The sequence below is a fragment of the Lethenteron reissneri genome, chromosome 25 (genome assembly GCF_015708825.2).
Source record: "Lethenteron reissneri isolate LAM-NWPU_2019-01 chromosome 25, ASM1570882v1, whole genome shotgun sequence".
Taxonomy (NCBI): Eukaryota; Metazoa; Chordata; class Hyperoartia; order Petromyzontiformes; family Petromyzontidae; genus Lethenteron; species Lethenteron reissneri.
In genome coordinates, this window is record NC_083803.1 from 10,983,064 (window position 1) to 11,002,185 (window position 19,122).

Sequence of the window (19,122 nt, forward strand, 5' to 3'; positions counted from 1 at the left end):
AGTCCACCAGTTATAAGCGACACGTTCTTACATCACACTGGTGGGGGGGGAAGGCAAAGAGCAGCTTTTGATACAAGTGTAATGACGGGGTGACACCTGCTGGCCTGGAAAGGGAATCTCGGGTACGGGCGCGGTTAAGTAACAACCAATCTGGGGCAAAGGTAACAGCGTGGGGTTAGCCGAGATACTCCGGGAACTTGCTGGAAACGTCCAACCGTGGCACACACCATGTGAAGGGAAGTCGATTCAAGGATCTAATGCATGGAAAAAGAAAGGATCGGGAAAGGGAAGGGCTGCCCGGTTGGAAGTCCCAAGACGGACGTAGAGGGCACGGCTCAAGGTGAGCAGCAGGAAGGGTGGAGGGGGAGGATCGCCGGGTAGGAAGGGGAGGAGGGGGAGAAGGAATGACCGGGCAAAGATGTCGGGGATTAGACGGTGATGATGATGAGAGGGAAGGGAGCAGAGGAAGCGAATAGAAAGGAACAAGCAGAAGTGAGCTGCATGGAGAAGCAGGTTCTGTTTTCACAGGGGTCGGGGAGAGTGGGGGGGGGGTTTCAGATTTTAGACTTTTATTAGATTTGACTTAATTCAGCAGGAAGGGCCCAGAGTGGGGGTGGTCACAAAGAGGTCACGTGATTCACAGGAGATTTCAGCTGAATTAGATATATGGATGTGGGGTGTTGATCCGATTTAGAAATGTATAATTATATTTGTGTTATTTTTTATATCCTTCATATTGATTTTCATTGTCTCATTTGCACAACGTCGTTCACCTCATTAAAAAAAATGTAACCATTGCATGTTATTTTCAGAAATTGAAAATGAGCTGCATGTATTCTTATGCACTCAATTCAGTACGTGTACGATTAACGTAACGTTTAACTAATGAAATTGTGTATTTTCCTAGCACGCACGTGCAATACAGTGCTCACAGCATGGGAGCACGGTTGAGCGTGTTTTCTGTACGAGCGCGCCACACGCCCCCCTCACGATGCGGCATTTGCATCTCCCCGGCAGGTGCGTCAGATCCTCGACTTGTATGCAGACGTCTATGAGAAGCTGCTGGCCATTCCGGTCGTGCGGGGACAGAAAACCGAGAAGGAGAAGTTTGCTGGAGCCGATTACACGACCACCGTGGAAGCCTTCATCTCTGCCAGCGGCCGTGCCATCCAGGCAAGCGGGCAGCGTGATGAGCGGCCGTTTAACGCGCCGCGTGACACCCGCGCAAACGGGCCTGGTGCCATCCACGTGCCAGCATCAGATTGTATCTTGACTCCTGTAGAGTGTGTGTGAACACCCGCCCCCACCCCAACATCGTAGTACAAATTTTGTTATTGTGATTTGACTTCCCCTGTGCAAAAATGACCGCTCCCACATTCGGAATATTATATTGTTTGAACCCCTGGGTACAAATACAAATTGCAAGAATATCAAAATGACTCCCTGCTCCCCCGCAGGTTGAGCATACTTTATACGGTTAGGATTAGAGTTCGGTGGTTAGGGTTATGGTTTTTGCCCAATGTTTCATATAACCACGTGCAAATTTGCTTTGGTTTGTCTTAAGGTACAAGGCAAATTGACTATAACATAATTACAGCTGTGAGTAAATAAGAATGGTCTAAACTGGCTTGGGGCGGTCGTGGTTCACATAATGTATTTTACGTTGATCCCGGGGTGAGAATTCTGTGGGAGTCAAAACACCGTCTCACACCGGCTCCTGGAGCTGCCGCCTAGCGGCCATCCCCCAAGACGGGCGTCTGGCTCATTGCGTCTGTGTCATCCAGGGCGCCACGTCGCACCACCTGGGCACCAACTTCTCACGGATGTTCGAGGTCGAGTTTGAAGACCCCGAGCGTCCCGGGGAGAAGGCCTTTGCGTTCCAGAACTCGTGGGGCCTCACGACGAGAACCATTGGCGTGATGACGATGGTTCACGGGGACGACAAGGGCCTGGTGGTGCCCCCTCGCGTGGCCTGCTTGCAGGTACCATCATAGGGAGTGGCGGCGAGTGACCCGGGGTTGATTATAATTAACTTTCAGCAACATTGCTGGCTGATGCTACAATTACATTGTGATTTCCATTCATTATGAGTGACACAATTACAGTACAATTGTAATTTACCTCAGGTCTGGTGGGAAGAAAATGGAGTGTGGGGTAAAGGTAGAATATGGAGTGTCAGTTACCTTTCTATCCTCTACACTGGCTCCATCCAGTTTTCCATAGGATAAAAACTCAATGTATTGTCACGATTTGAGGTTACGATCGTATGAACATTATTATTTTTGTCCAGTTTTTATTATCTCGTTTTTACTTATACATATTTGCCTCGTTTGTACTATTTTTCAAATTGTAAAAGCATTGAATTGACATAACTCACAATGATTTATTCTTCTGACTTGTGCGGTTTGATGCATATATTGTATGAGCCTAAGTAAAACATTTAAAATTTATGAATCCCGAGTGTTGGGCCAGAGATGTAGCCGGGGGGGGGGGGTGGACACAGGGGATAATAAGACGAGTCCTCTCGTGCGATTGATGGGATGGGATGAATGCCACTTTGTCCGCGGGGTTCCTTGCGACCTCGCAATACAGGTGGTGATCATCTCGTGCGGCGTCACGGTAAACCTGGCCGAGGGGGAGCGGAAGACTTTGTACGAGAAGTGCGAGGAGTACCTGCGCAGGCTGCGGGACGCTGGCGTGCGCGCCCGTGCTGACACGCGCGACAACTACTCGCCGGGCTGGAAATTCAACCACTGGGAGCTGAAGGTGCCGTGCTTTCCTCCCAGCCCCCACGCCCTTCACCTCTATACACTCTTTAAAGTGTTTTTTTTTTCCCCAAACGTTATCCACTATCATGATATCGGTGTCATGTCACGAGACAAAAAGGTAATTTTGAGATTTCACAAAGCACGGCAACCATCCATGTTAAGAAAATGCCCCACGGAAGCGGATACCACTGAAATACATCTGGTCCACACAGGAGAGGAGGTAGCAATTTATCACCTACCCTGCTGTTTGCCGCATGACGGTCAGCTTAATATTTTCCTCAGAGACAGAATTTAGCCAAATTGAATGCAGAACCAGATTTAATATGATAGTCTTTATTTGTGCAGTCATTGGTGGTTGAGTCCATCAATACACGACACTTAGGACGCCAGTTTAATCGGAGGCAGCTGCTTGGATTCGATGCCAGGATGTTAGCAGTGCCGCTCGCCTATCTCACCTCTGAGCCACCTGGCCACCTCCTGTCCATTTCTTTAACGTCACTTGGCTCCACCCCGTTCAGTGGCGCTGATGGGTGATGTCGACGTTGCCGCGATGCTGCACACAGGGCGTGCCGGTGCGCGTGGAGCTGGGCCCGCGTGACGTGCGCAACTGCGAGTTTGTGGCGGTGCGGAGGGACTCGGGCGAGAAGCTGGTGCGCAAGGAGGAGCAGGCCGTGGACTTCATCAAGGAGCTGCTCGAAAACATCCAGAGCAGCCTCTACGCCAAGTACGTGTGCCCACCTGTAGCGACACCCAAAAGCGGCATCTCTCCACTGCCCAGTCCTTGCCACCCATCCCACGGGGGTCCACTTTGACATCATTGTCAACCTTTAAAATGCGTACATTAACGAAGCCACTGCACACTGCATGCAACGGATGGTTGGTAATCATGAAAAGCTGTATGGTGGGGGTTGTGAAGTCTGGAGTTGAGAAACACTGACCTCGGGACTGTCAGCTTTATACTGTCAGCTTTATACTATTAGCTTTATACTGTCAGCTTTATACTATTAGCTTTATACTGACTGTTAGCTTTACACTTGTAGCTTTATACTGTCAGCTTAATAATATTAACGTCACATTGACAATTAGCTTTAAATTGACTGATTGCTGTACACTGACTGTCATTATGCAAAGTCATTTGGCGTGCTCCTTCCTCTGCTCTCTCCTTGACCCAGTACTTGTAGGATTGTAGCTGAGAAGCGAAGTCATCAGTGTTTATCTGAGTGATAAGGGTACAGTTTTCTCCACTGCCGTGACTCTGGTTGCTTGTTTACTCTTCACCAGACGGTACTTCCCCCGTTGCTGCTGGTCATTATACCTAAAACGTCCTTCAACTGTTTTCGGTGTTAGCACTGAATCACTCACTATTTTAATTAACCCAGCGACTTGAGTTCAACTCCTGTCCATTGGTGAGTGATATCAGAAACTTGTTGTGGGTCTCCCCCAGTCCGTTTGGCCGAAAATGAGTACCTGGTGTGGTGTGTAAAACATCAGCACTGAGCAGACAAAGGCGGTCTCGAGTGGTGCTAGACGCACCACCCCCTCGCGCACCATTCTCGCCTGCTGAGGTACTCGTGATTAGCTCTTGCCCCATCAGTCCACAAAGGCCACAAGAGGGATATTTGTGCAAGGCATGCATAACCTCCACCGACTGAATTGCATCTATGATATGAGACAATACGTGACGTGCTTCCATACATACCTGCCAAGCTCCTTCTCGCGTTACGGCATCACAAATAAACTAATGCTCGCAGTAGACATTTAAAGAAGTCAACGTTAGATACTTGAACGAGGAGGTGAAGTGGTGGCGCATTGACTAGCTCACTGTGCTCCGGACCCAGCGACTGAAGTTCAACTCCCAGCCACCGCTAAGTGATGTCTGAACCAGTCCTAAATCCCCCTTCACTAATCACACTAACCAGCATGGTGAAGTATGGTTAATGAATACCATAACTGCCACGGTGTGGGAAGACCTTCATCCAGAAGTGGATCGATGAGACGCTGTCAATTATTATCACCTGGAAGCTCGGAACGTGGGGACCGGAGTGTGAGAACTGCCGCCGCCCTCTCGTGGGGTCGCTGGCGTTTAGTTGGACTCGTTTACGATGGATGACGGTCGTGTGCTGTGCTCGGCGCGCAGGGCGAGCACGGACCTGCACACTCACATGGTGGTGGCCGACAGCATGGCGGAGCTGCAAAAGGCCATCGACCAGGGCAAGGTGAGGTCGTCTGGGGTTTGGTCATCGTCCCCTCCACCCGTTTTGCGCACCTTGTGTTCTCGCTCGCATCACAAATGGTCTCGACGGCAGTGGCACAGCAGCAGCGCTAGGCGTTGTATGCGCTGCTGCGTGGTGGCCACGAAGTGTTGATTGTCACCCCGTCGTACGTGCGGTGGGCTATTCTCCGGATTCTCGAGTGAAGCCAAATGGTCACGAATGGGATTTCCCAAACATCCCGATCGAAATGTGAAAAGAGTTGGGACTCGGTAAGGCTCTCCTGGCTAAATAATTAACAGAAATATTACAATTATTGCTATGTCTAGTGAGAAATCGTTGTGCAGCTTACACTAAAATACATGAACATTGTTACGTGTTGCTTAAACTGGCAAGCATATAATTAAGAAAATGAATTCGTTTTAATAGTATTGCGAAATTATGCTTCAAATTTGTTTGAGAAAATGAGCTCAGATTGACTTTTATAATGGCAGGCATGTTTATAGTAAACCGTTGTCTCATGCAGCATGCCGAATGTGTGCTGTAAAACAACTGGCTAATGCATTTGACATTTACTCACGCCTACAACAGCACACTTGTGAATTGCGAAGTGACCGACCAAATGTGAACATAGAGAAAGAGACCGAGAAGCTGCTCACTAACGGAGATGGGACCACCCATTGCTTGGGCCGGGTATCGGGTCACCGAATTTTCTTGGCACAGCCTAACCGTTGAGCTGCCAGTGCCATACGTGCGAGACCCCTCCGTGACCCCGCACATGCACATCCCTCTCTGTACCTATGCAGGTGGCGCAGGTTCCTTTCTGCTTGGAAATGGATTGCGAGGACGAGATCAAGAAGATCACCGCCAGGTGCGTTGTGTAGCACACGCGGCAGCCTGTCCCGAAGGCTCAGGAATGTATCTGCATTGCGTCGGCATGTACCAGGATAATTGCCTTGTTTAAATAGTCACGGCGTGGGCTGCGCATGTTGTCCGGACCCTGCCGAGCCTCTACCCGCATATGGTCAAGCGCGTTTAGATAACGTGCCGTTTATGCCGGCTTAACACACACCCAGCAAGTTAAATATTCGTAAATATACAGCATCCATTAAAGCCCCGACATGTTGCATTCTAAATACAACATACACGCTCTACAAAGTGGCTGTAGGTTTTTATCTTTTAGTGGACCCTGGAATATATTCAGTTGCAAATAACACGTGCGATGGTTAGGTTTAGCTATTTTGCATGTGGCCAAGAAATGGAGTCTTTTCACGGCCACTTGTTACAATGAAAGGTGCGTGTCTGCGTACGCGCGAGCATGGTGGGCGGCAGCCCGGGCACGTGGTGGCATTTGTGATTCTTTAAGCTCTTTCAGAATGGTTCCATTTGCCTTGAAGTCTTAGCCAGCAGGGACTGGACACTAAACTGTTGTCCGTTCAAAAACATCTATAAACTTAAACAAACTAATCTACAAAACTAAAACTATTTTACTAGGTAAGGCCGACTAAGCTATATAGCTCTTTTTCAGAAGCAACCTGGCCACAAATGATAGCTCTAAGAAGTGGCTTATCATGTGGATGTTAATGGAAGCCAAATGCTCCAAACGCATGTTTCTAAATATGGCGGGAAAAACTGGAGGCCCCGGACAAAAAATCCACACGACCACGGGGAGAGAATATACAAACTCCAAATATACAGGCGTCAGAGTCGGGATTGAACTCACGACCTCCTGCGTACCCTGCGAGGGAGTTAACATCTTGCCACCGTGGCACCCCAACAACTTACGTCCACATTCCACTACTGTCATAAAAGGAATACAAATGTATTTTGTATATATTTTTTATCAGTCCAAGTAGTTTTTAGTGTTGACTATTTACAACAGATTAATCTCTGGATCCAATATTGCCAATCTCAAATGACTTTCGACTAAATTGGACACCGAGTGCTGCTCGGTTTACAGCTTTGGAGAAGCAGAGTGCCGTTGTGTGGCTTAAGATCCACGCCTGCTCGTTCTGTAATGGACAGGCTGTCAACGCATGGGGTTTCTCCACGCATTGCAGTTTCTTCCTACACGCAAATGCTCAAGAGGAGGAATTGGTAAATTGTCGTGAATACAGCATCGGCATAAGCCCTGACATGTTGCCCATTCAATTGCAATATACGTGCTGTATAAAGTGGTCGTAAGTTTTCACAGCGGACCCTGTAAAACCTTCTATCTAGTTTCAATAAAATGTGTCGTATATGTTAGGTGTGACTATTTTTTGTGGTCAGGGAAGTGGTTCTATTCTCAGCCTGACACAACTGAGACGCAGGTGTTGTATCAAAGCAACTGCCTGTCAAACCAGTTTCCAAGCGTGTAGTGAGTTGATGTTATCAGCCTGGTCATCAGTAATCGCACATAAACAATGACATGAAATATAATTTTCACTTAATTTGGAAAAATTGCAGCTCGGAGACGGACGGATTTCCATGCGGCGATCATGTCAAATGACGACCCCCTCCCCCTTGACCAACACGGCACGTGCAGGCCTTAATCGCGTGCTGATTTGACAAGGGGCTGTGATCTTCTTGGTTCTTTCGGTAAAGTCACGTAGAAGGGAAGTAATAAAATAAAAAATAAAAAGACCAGGTCTGTTGGGGAGACAGCGTCTAGACCTGGTCTTCACCTGAGGACGGCTGCTTGCGTTGTGGCTGAAATATCGTGAGAATTATTTAATTATGTTTTATTTTTATTATTTTATTACTTCCCTTCTACGTGACTTTACCGAAAGAACCAAGAAGATGAATCCCTGCAGTCACGAAAGCTTTAAATCGAAAGGGGCTGTGAATGAAGTAACATTGGAATGCGATTTGAAGGCTCGTTGAATGTCACTGTGGCGGTTGTGCGTCTTCACAGGGATGCAGACGTGGAGCCGGGGGCCCCGTCAATGGGAGCCAAGAGTTTGTGCATCCCCTTCAACCCTCTCAAGAAGATGGACGACGCCTCCAAACCACCGTGCGTCGGCTGCAACAAGCCGGCCAAAGCGTACACTCTGTTTGGCCGCAGCTATTAGTTACGATGAGGAGCCTGTAGCGCGTGCGTGCGTGTGTGTGTATCTGCGCCGTGCAGTCTGTCCACGAGGCATGTGACGATGTATCGATTCACGACGATTCGCACGCCTGCGATACATTAAATGGCGTGCAAGAAAAGAGTCACGAGTTTATGCAAACGATGTTATGCTCATGTTACATTTGGGATTATGGAGCAGATGCAACTCTATTAACGGAAGGTAGAAAACAATACTTACAAGATGGCAAAAATGAAACGAAAAAGCATCAACTCTTGAATTGACTTGCAGCCCCTAAATCGTGGCATTGCTGGGGCAGGTGAATCGTTGATACGCTCTACTGGAGTCCACACAGTGCCCATTGTTAGCGCCGTCTGAGGTTAGACCTGCCTTGGGAGATGCCCGCAGTGCCGTTGCCGCGCGTCAGTGAGAGCGTCTCTTTCAAAGTTTGCAATGAGAAATACGTCCGAGTTATTTGCACAACGCCTCGGAGTTTATAGGAAATCCAAACGATGGTTGCGTCAATTGAGCCAGATCGGCCCTCGTACACGAGCGCCGATCTGGCTTGGAGACGAATGTTTTTGTTTTTCCGAAAGTCTTGGGATTTGAAACTCCGTCAAGATGTTGCACAACTGATAGCCACGCTGCGTGAGGCCCGTGTGCTTATTTCAAGGGCGTTTTTTAGACATTGGCTCATCTCCCAGAGCCCACTTGTGGAGGTCGGCTCGCATCCTCCAGACTCGTTTTCTGGACACTTTTTTATGGTGGATCAAGCATGTGCCAGATATTTTTCTAACAAAACCATTTTAGTGGCCGAAGACCGACCTTAATGATTACCATAGTAAAGAAACGCATGTTGATAATTGTAATAAACTTTAGAAATCACTGCAGTCTTGCCGTGTCGGTCTGGTGGGCATGTGTGACAACATACGGTTTTTAAGATGGATTCTACCAATTCACATTTACATCCAAGCTAGCATTTGTAACAAACAAACACAAAACATTTTCACTAGATGTGTCTGCCTATATATATGTGTGAAGGGCGCAATGATGCTGAGCGATGGTGGTGCATGTCTGCAATTCAGCACTCGAGGCGAGGGTTGGCGGATCGTACGCAAATGTTGTGAACCTTCGTTCCCAAGGACATCGATGTTGCCGTACCCCGGCTCGCCAGGAGAAGGGAGTACAGGAAATATGTGTTCTCCACCTCTCCCGTCTGTATGGCATGGAGTGTGTTACCCCTTCGCACACGCGGGTTTCCTTCGGGTGGTCCGGTTAGTTTCCGTAAAACATTTTCATGCAGGGGCCCGTACATCTTGAGCAATTGTTGGTGCCCGCTCACCGCGCGACTGCCTTCTCAAGTGTCTGTGGATCCTCGCATCTTTGAGTCGTTCTCGCTCTTCCAGAATGAGCGAATACGTTGTACGTTACAAGTCGAGATGAGTGGCTATAATTTGAATGTGACTCCGAATAGATTGTGAGTGAGTTATGCGATGACGACATGCAGAGGTAACGGGAGTCTGTGCGTCTGTTTTAAAGATGCATTTTTGGTTTAGCTGTGAGCAACAAATGATTGAAACCTTGGACCGAACATCAGTCTTTGCTTTGTAACGGCAAACGATGAAATAGCGAATGGAATGTCGGTTGGTACAACACTTGTTAACAATATGCTGCCAAGATAGTTTTAGATTTAAGGTAAATAAAGCGTGCGCGTTTATACTCTTGCATACATTATATAGCAAATTATACATAAAATTGGGTAACGGGATAAAAAGAGTAACATTTTTGGAAATTCCTGCCTCAGATATGGTTGATGATATTTATAAGCAGGTAATGGCCCATTGGAAAGCGGTGAACGTTGGGCTCAGGATACATGTGAGAAAAACAAGGAGTCGTGTCCAGCAATTTCACTCAACAATTGGAGATATCTGTTGGTGGAACACAACTGGAAAAGCGCAGCATCTGTAGATCTATTCAACGTGGACCTGAATAGAATTGATAATATACAGGCGGACACGAGCAGGTTGTCGTGATTTAACATACGGAAATTAGAAACAAGAAAAGTGTGCTTTGGCAGGAGACGTCACTAGAATATACGATGGCCGGTGATTTAGTATCACGACATTGGCAATCAAAGGAGGCGCAATGCGCCAAAGAAGACGTCCACCGCGAAAATTGAGCGATGAAATCGGCCAGAGTGCAGGCGCTGGGTGGATCTTTGCATCAATAGACTGAGACAAAGCCACGGTTCGTGGGGGGGGGGGGGGGGGAGAGCCTGCAGCCAGCAGTGGGTAGAACGTGGCTGATTATGAAAGCTTGTGGCTGATCATTCTCTATTCGCTGCTGTTCAAAGCCTGCTCGTGCCGATGCCAAATACAGGGCGTGTGGCAAGCCCCGTGCAGCTGGGGTCCACATGTTGCCTGGCTGGGTTTCATGGCTCCACCTCGTGGGCCACGTCCTCGTGAGAGGGCGCAGCTGGGACGCCACCCAGTCCCAGAGGGCCTAGAGTCCTAGACCGTGGTAATGGTGGTAATGCTGCAATGACATCACCCTGCACCATCGGGAAGGGAGGAAAAACCCAAATGTTTATCTTTGCACGAAAAGTTATGCAGAAAAACTGAATGTGCGATGAAACAAACTTCCCATCCCCTTCAAACTCGCGAGTTGAGAATGGGATCGATGATATGAAAATGGAAAGCTGATCCCTGTGGGTTGGTGAAGGGAGCTGTTGTTTTGCCTCTCGCTAAGAACCTGGCTGGTGTATGGGTGCAACCTGTCCTCGACTTTAGCGACTAGGGCTCCTCGGCTCTACGAGGTTGCCACGCCTCTTTGTCACAGCAAGGCGGAGCTCCCCTCGAGGGGAAATTTCGGATGAACAGCGACCTGATCATTTTCAATCTACCGGGCAGGTTTTCGGTGACAATACAGAAGTACATCCACATCTATCAAATGTATTCGCATCCCTCGTGTCGGTCCATTGCCACATGCAGGGGTGGCGGTGTTGCAGAAATGTTAAGCGTTTAAAAGAGGGCCCTACATATACAAAATAACAAAGTGTTTGCTCTGGTGAATTGACTATAAATCCTAATGGTCAGGCTATGGGCCCAGCTCTAGTACATCCGCCGCTTATTGCAGAGGATCAGGGTTCGAAACCAGCGACTCCCACTGGTTATCACTGCGGGTATAATAATCAATCTTCATTTGAAGCTTTCGTGACTGCAGGAATCCATACTCTTTGGTTCTTTCGGTAAAGTCACGTAGGTAGACAAATAATAGATCACGACGTTTCGATCGCAACACAAGCGAGCGTCATCAGGTGGGACAACCACGGCAAGTAAAAACTGCTGAAGGAGGCTACTTCAGCAGAACTGATGACGATTGCTTGTGTTGCGATCGAAACGTCGTGATCTGGTATCATAGCCGTATATCGTGCTGCTCGTTTCACAGTGCACGTTAAAGACCCAGAGACGTCATTTGAAAATGTAAAAATAAACTGAAACTTTTTATTTGATCAGGTAAGGCCCACAGCGATGTAGCTCTTTTTAAGACGCGACATGGCTACAAATGATAGCCCAATGAAGTGGCTTATCACGTGGACATTTATAGCAGCCAAATACTCTACACGCGTGTTTTTAAATGTGGAGGAAAAAACCCGGTTGGACCGGAGAAAAATCTACGCGGCCACGGCGAGAGAGGCACACAAACTCCAAATATACAACAGAGGTCAGGGTCGGGATCTAACCCACGACCTCCTGCATACCAGGCGAGGTCGTTAACATCTCCTAGCCGCCGCGGTGCACACGAAGGCCATTGTGCGCCGAATTAGAGAAATGAGACGTACATTTCTCAATGTTTACATTTCTAAATGTTATTTCACCACTCATAGTCCCTCTCCTGAGAACACTGGCAGGACCCTCCTGAAAAGAAAGTCAACGAGGATCAGATTGAAGCTTTTCTGCCTAAATGCGGGTACAATAATAGACAGTAGTTTCAAGAATCCATTGATGAACTGTCATCTAGCAACCTCGCAGCCAAAGCCTAAATAAAACACGTGTTTCCCAGGCAATGTCCCAGCTAAGGGTAAACAAGACTCAGCCCTGCTTGACCTCAGGGTGAATGGTCGCAGGTACAACGTCTTACACAGGTAAAAAATTAACCCGTAAAAACAAAGTTTTTCACTATAAATCCTTTATATGCGTGGCGGCTAGAGTCCTCTCGTCCTCTGGCTTGAGATGGCTGCCACCCATGTGTCAGATGATTGCCCGCCACCATTAAGCAATTGGTAATTAAATATAATTTATTTTTTCCTAAAAAGTGTAAAATTTTGGAAAAAAATTTCGCGAACAGAAATTGTCACGCACAACGAGTCTGTGTGCAAAATGGCAGCTCGATTGGATCACAGGAAGTGGGTTAAAAAACGACCGAAAGATTTGCACGGTCGTAAGCGCGCAAGCAAGCAAGTGAACTTAATATAAAGGATTTAAAAAGGTCGTGAATCCGACCCACTTCTGCTGTCACCACGCAAGCGCGACCCTTGTGCCCCTGCTGCACGCACACTCCGCCCTCCGCCTGGCACAACTCGGAATCCGATGAGCTATAAAGCTCTTCTACAGATGTCCAGTAAAGGAGTGAAAGATATAGGAAATGTAAGCAAATCACAAAAACGTTTTATTTGACCAGGTAAAGCCCACTAAGTAATTAGCTTCAATCTCAGAAGCGACCTGGCCACAAATGATAGCTCAACGAAGTGGCTTATCACTCTACCCCCCCCCCCCCCCCCAAACTCACACCGCTTCTCAAATCAACTCGGATTTAGCCGAGTGGCGTGAAGGGGAAGACCAAGTAAGCGACTTGCAGCTACAACGGGGCCCAAAGACCCACGACTCTCAACACGCGGCGGCGACTTTAACAATCGCTCCAGCTCCGCGCGAAGCGGAGTGAGCGATTCGGTCATGAAACTTCCCTTCTTAAATTAAGGACACGAAGCGTAGAATTACATAAGCGCAAGAAATCGTTGTATGCCGCAGACGGGATCACAGGCAAACTCCTAACAAGGCGTTTTTTGTTTGTTTCACCTTTGGCGTCAAACCTCTGCAACAAAACGAACGTGAATAGATTAGATAGGTTAATCTCAAATCCACACGTCTCTCGGAAGCGAACAGAATTTTCCATAAGAGGCTTTCTTTGGGTTAGATCGCGTAAAATTATTTCTCACTTAATAATAGTGGGAAATTATTCACTGCTGAACGAGGGCCCTCCCCACGCCGTGCTGGTCGTCGGGGTTGTTTGACCATACTTCACCACGCTGGTCGGTGCCCGTTGGTGAAGGCGGGGAAGGTAAACGCGGGAGGATATAGAAGTACGGTACAACAATGTGTACTCGTGCCACTCTACCCTTTGCCGCTCGCAAACGTAGCCCCGAAGTATCCGATAACACCTAGTACGCACGTTGGTTTCCCATACAAACACTATCCGTGCTCAAATTTGCTTTTGAGATGTGACTAAATCGGCCGTATTGTGGGTCGTTTGGTCAGAATTTTCCACTGACTTTGGGCCATAAGTGTCGAGTGTAATGTCAGAACATTCCCTCCCTGGTCTCTTTTTCCACATTGGAACAGCACACGCACGTGGTGCACGTGCCGTGCATGTGTAACGAGCAGTGGCATCCAACGCGGTGAGTGTGATACTCGCTCAGGACCATTATTGGTGACGAACAGTCCCTCGCCCCAGCCCAGTGTCCCCATCGAAATGTAAATATTGAGAGCCAAAAACCGCGTTTTTTTGTTTGTTACTCCCCGACCTAATCGCAATGACAATAACTTGGGGAGACTTCCAAGAAAAGTTCCGCGTTTTGTTGTTGTTCTTTTTGTTTATCTGGACAGCATTTTTCATTTCTCAATATCTTGCAATATCGTGACTTCTACAGCGTGGCCTTTTTCATAAAAAAACTGCACCCCCCGATTGGAACAGCGCGTCGTTGTGGCCTCCACTCTCTCAGGGCACAGCTGATTCGTGCCCAGGCTCTCCCCCGACACGATCTTCCAAAATGGATCTTGGCCGCAGACTGTGAACGTATAGTCCAGGACAGCTGTTTTGAGTTCCTCCATATTCATCAATACTGTATTAAGTGTGCAGTGCTCTCCTTCATAATTCGCGGTTATATTGCTGTCAAGTCAGGGCTTTGGGGCGGCCACATCAGATCACATTCTCTCCCAATATATCGTCCACCGTTGTCGTTCAAAACGCGAGATCGAATCATTGTTGAGTACGGCGATGAGATTTAAAAAAAAACCCGTTATCCTTCTGCTCGTCAAAATGAACCACATTCTACTCTCATCGCAGCTCAGCCCGGAGATGTTGCCTAACACGACCAGCTCCAGAGGATGCTGTAGAAGGCCCTGATGGTACAACTTGGACGATACCTCGCTGGACTAAATCGGCACTAAACGTTTGTGCCGACTGCGGTGTTAAAACATCAGCACCGGGGAGACAAATGTGGCCGGGCGTGGTGATGTCAGGTGCACCATCATCGTTGCTCGCTAACACTGCTTCAGAATCACAATCCGTACTCATACTGGAGGAATCCTATGAGCTACAAAGCTATTTTTTTCCACAGATGGCCCAACAGCCCGAAAGCGCTAGAAAGAGGTGGAATCTGTTTTTCATGCCTTTGTGTTGCTGCTTTCATTTTTGTATTTGTACGCCTGAACTGCAGATACTGTGCGCGCGCGTGCGTGTGTGTATATATATAATCACATGAATAGCCGCAGTGTCGGCCAAGCCCCACATTTTTATGAAGCACCACGTGTGAGCTGTCCCCGCTGCAAAAACATGCACGGACTATCAGCTGCTCGCCCTGCACGGGATACGGCCGCAGCTGAGCGGGGAGACACGTGCGGCTCTGTCTCGTGTGGTGGTGGTGGTCTCGCTCTCAAAACGTCAACTCGCTCGACACCATCGAGGGACACACACATCGGAATGTCCCCCGGTCAACGCAGGCGTCATCGCGCAACGCTCTCCTTGCGAGAACGTGTCGCGGTGGTGACCCTCGCTTCTTTGGGTAGCTTTACTTGTGGGGGTTAGTTCGCGTTCGGCGATTGCTCCCTGCGGAGTTGTGAAAGCGAGTCTGCAAGAGGCAAGAGTCATCGCCACTCCATCCATCACTCGGACGCCACAATGCGAAGTGCGGTAAGGAATGTTATTTGTAACACTTGTAACACATTCCCGAACGAGTTTGCATTGCGGCGCCGTATTCAATTATCTCTGTGCGTCATAGCGTAAATTAGAATGTACTGTAATATACGTTATGTAAAATCGTGTATGCCGGTGATCAAATCGTCCGGAATCCAAAACCTCGGAAGCCGAGCAGGTTTGAGCCTGGAGGGTGTTTGAATGAGAGACTGGTTGCCTTAGGGGTTCCCGGAGTTGGAGGCTTTGCCTGCGAGGTTGGTCAAGAGATGACAGTCCAGCAATGGACTCCTGAATCCATCTGTGCGGAGCGTATGCACTAATCCCATCGTGTGCCGTGGTGGGTAATCTCCGCGTTTAGATTTTATTTATTTCATTTTCATCCCGATCCTCCAGTTCCATTCGCACACGAAGGCAATCGCAACGTAGCAGGCGGGACCCTCCCGAAACAGTCTTGAGACTGACTCCGCCAGTGCATACAGGTAGTTTGGATGAGCAGGAGGAGTTATTTGTGTGCGTGGGCGGGGGTACGTGGCTCATGCGATCGGTAATCAATTGACTCCCTCGCCACATGCTGCCCCCCGCCCCTCCTAGATGGGGTCCGGAACGCTCAGCCTCGCGCGTCTCCTGCTCGCGTTGGTGCTGATTTCCCTCCCGCTGCTGCGGCTGCTGCTGCACCGCCTGGGCAACTCCCCCCGAGGCGCCTCTCGTCGCCTCCACCACGGCCACGCCGACGGCGACGTCGTCGAGAGCTACGCCGACGGTCCAAATGCAAGTTCACCTCCCGGCACGAGTCGCCCCGCGCGCACGCACACGCTCATCCTGACCACGTTCCGCTCGGGTTCCTCCTTCCTGGGACAGATATTCAACCGGCACCCGGACGTGTTCTACCTGCCCGAGCCCGCGTGGCACGTGTGGGACGCGCGGCCCCTCCACGCGGCCGCGGGGATGCTCGAGAGGCAGGCGGAGGTCGCCTCGCTGCTCGGGTCACTCCTCCAGTGCCGCGCGGCGGCCCTCGCACCGTACCTGAAGCTCCCCGTCAATCGTCCACAGCCGCTTCCTCGCCAACACCGTCGGCGTGACGGCGATGCTGTTGACGGGGATAAGGAGAAGGAGGAGGAGGATGGTGAGCAGACGATGAGGTCTGCCACGCTGTCGCAGCTCTTCCAGTTCTCGGAGAGCCGCGCGCTCTGCGCTCCTCCCGCCTGCAACGCGAGCGCGCAGCCGACGGGACGCGGGGCGCGGAGGAGAACGGGCACGGCCGTGGCCACGGCCGGGGGCAAACGAGACGCGCCCCGGGGCAGCGACTGCCTCCGCGCGTGCGGCGGAGAGAGGCTGGAGCGGGGCGTGCGGGAGTCGTGCCTGGCGCACCAGCACGCCGTCATCAAGGAGACGCGGCTGATGGAGCTCGCGGCGCTGCGCGCTCTTCTCGAGGAGCCGGCGCTGCGCCTCCGCGTCGTGCACCTCGTGAGGGACCCCAGGGCCGTGCACCTGTCCAGGGGGCGCGCCTTCCACGACCTCGGCGACGACCTGAGCACGCTGAAGGTCGTCTGCGACGCCAACCACAACATCAGCCGGAGCATGCGAGGCCTCGGAGATATATTTGCTGCTGCTGGTGCCGCGGGAGGTGGTTATGCCGCTGATGGTGACGATTCAGATGACCGCGGTGGTGACGGTGGTGCAGATCCTGGTGGTGGTGGTGGTTACAATGATGTTGGAGGTGGCTCTTTGGATGACGTGGCGTCCGCGCTGTTGCGCCACCGCTACGCCCTGGTTCGATACGAGGACCTGGTGCAGGAGCCCGTGGTCGCCCTGCGCCGCCTCTTCAGTTTCGCCGGCATCAGCGCCGATCCGCAGCTCCTCTCGTTCGCTCTGAACATGACGCGCGGCGCCGCGGCGGACGGGCCCGCGTTCTCCGTGCGTCCCAGGGACGCGCTCCGCGTGGCCTCCAAGTGGAGGCAGGAGATGTCCTTCGAGAGCGTGTCCAGGGTGCAGGAGGCCTGCTCCTCCATGATGACGAGCTACGGCTACAGGGCGATGGGCTCGGAGAGAGAGACGAGGGAGCTCAAGGTGCCCTCTACCTCCCCGCTCGGCGAAGGCCGCGGCTGACCCCACCGCGGGCGATGACCCTGTGGAGTTATTGATGATGCGGCAAACCCCGACCACCGCAATGAACCGAGGGTCCTCGACTCGACGCGCCCCCATCTCGTCGCACGTGTGTCATCGAAAGCCAAGCAGGGATTTTGAGCCCGGTTCTTGCACTTGGACTGCCTGGGTATGACATGCGGATGTTTTATGATCGATGGTCTGGATTGCAAGCGCGGTGCGCAAAGTGTCGAGGCGCGGCTGTGGCAGCCGGGGCCTGGGATCCTCGGTCACGTGGGCCCCGGGTGCAGTTGTACTGCCTGCGCACCCCGAGAGCTGGTCCGCTCTGACCGCTGGGGGTTGTTTTGTACTTCGAGCGCGTTTCACCTGAATCGCTTGCTCCGCCGCATCGAATATTAGTTCATGATCATGTCAATAACTGTTTATAATCCAACGCATTAGTTGGTGATTCTGCTGCGATATCTGCGGCGCGCAAGCGCAGATAACAACATTAGCTCAACACATCCGTCAATAACGCTCTTGCCATATAAGGACAATATATATTGTATGTAGCAGCCCACACGTCTTTAGGACTTGACCGTCCGCCCCTCCCTCCCTCCCTCTCTCCCTCACTCTCTCCCTCCCGCCAGCCAAACAACCAGACAGAAAAAAAGTTTATTTTAATAAAGTATCTGAAATGAAATTATTATTCATGCGCATTTGCGAGCAGCCAGTGACAACGCAGCTGCTGCAAATGGATTCAAGATGAGGACTGATTGTTGTTTGGACTCCATCATCTCGCGTTTATATTCTCCAGAGTTGAGCCAGTTTAGTGCTTGAATGGGAGACTCCTTGGGAATCAGAATCTGTATTTATCCTGGAGAAATCCGATGAGCTATGAAGCTCTTTTTCACAAATGCCCAGTCTGGGCGGGTGAGTCAGTTACAACAGGAAACAATACAAAATACGATACGAGTGCAAAATATACGGAAGGTAAGCAAATCACTAAAAAGAAATACGTTAAATTGCACAAGTACACCAATTCACAAGCTTGGGTAAGACAGTAAAACAACAGCAAAAACAGTCCCAGACCACACCAAGACAACGCACGGTCCTTGAATACAATTGCACATTAAAAGTTAACTATCGATACATGGGTAAAGATGAACGTCACACATCTCATTTGCAGCACTGATGTTCTGTTTCAGGATATTTTTTGGAAGGGATGAGGCTGCCTGGGAGACAGCGAGGAGATGACAGCACAACGATGGATTCTCATATCTCTCTGTCGTGGGTTTACTTCGGGTGCTTCCTGTTTTCTGTCCCCCATGAAGCCAGACACTCACTTTAGGAATTGGCCAAACATTCAAATGTGGCTGCTGAAAAAGAGTCTCAAGACTCAACGAGCCTTCCAGAGATAACAATTTATTAGTATTACTCTTTCAAATCGCTATATCAATATCATGATGGCATGTTGTGCATTTACCATCGGGATCCTTGGCGATGCACAAACGGAAAATGAAAAACACTCGCTGGCAGGTGTGCGGTGGCGGCTGTGGTGACCAGTGACGGACTGGGACTAACAAACAAAAATCGGCTCAGGCGTTTGTGAACACACCGGGCCACAAATTGGCGTGCGCTCATCATTGGCTCCACTTGGGGGGGGGGGGGGCTGGGTCCGAAAAACAACAACAAATGGGGCCGGTGAGGAAGGATTTTTGGGGCTGCCGAATACGGGGGACTTAATGCCGACTCAGCGTCCCCCCCAAAGGAACGTGGCGAAAATATCGGTAATAAAATAAAATAAAACGATGACGTCTTTTC

General features: G+C 50.0%; 2 protein-coding genes across 3 annotated transcripts in view; both read left to right on the forward strand.

Annotated features, from left to right (window-relative positions):
- EPRS1 (glutamyl-prolyl-tRNA synthetase 1) overlaps nt 1-8,915 on the forward strand; it is a 30,731-nt gene extending 21,816 nt beyond the window's left edge. For both annotated transcript variants that reach the window (XM_061559279.1, XM_061559280.1), the window contains 7 exons: nt 1,018-1,173; nt 1,785-1,982; nt 2,593-2,766; nt 3,332-3,492; nt 4,906-4,984; nt 5,785-5,849; nt 7,875-8,915. In XM_061559279.1, the coding sequence (XP_061415263.1) occupies nt 1,018-1,173; nt 1,785-1,982; nt 2,593-2,766; nt 3,332-3,492; nt 4,906-4,984; nt 5,785-5,849; nt 7,875-8,031 (990 nt within the window). In that variant the 3' untranslated portion in view covers nt 8,032-8,915. The remainder of the gene's footprint in view (nt 1-1,017; nt 1,174-1,784; nt 1,983-2,592; nt 2,767-3,331; nt 3,493-4,905; nt 4,985-5,784; nt 5,850-7,874) is intronic.
- A 6,110-nt stretch (nt 8,916-15,025) lies between these two features.
- LOC133347210 (carbohydrate sulfotransferase 6-like) lies at nt 15,026-17,407 on the forward strand. Its single transcript, XM_061559301.1, has 2 exons — nt 15,026-15,213; nt 15,808-17,407. Exons 1-2 carry the CDS (start codon nt 15,202-15,204, stop codon nt 17,320-17,322), a joined length of 1,527 nt encoding a protein of 508 aa, XP_061415285.1. The 5' UTR covers nt 15,026-15,201; the 3' UTR covers nt 17,323-17,407.
- The last annotated feature ends 1,715 nt before the right edge of the window (nt 17,408-19,122 follow it).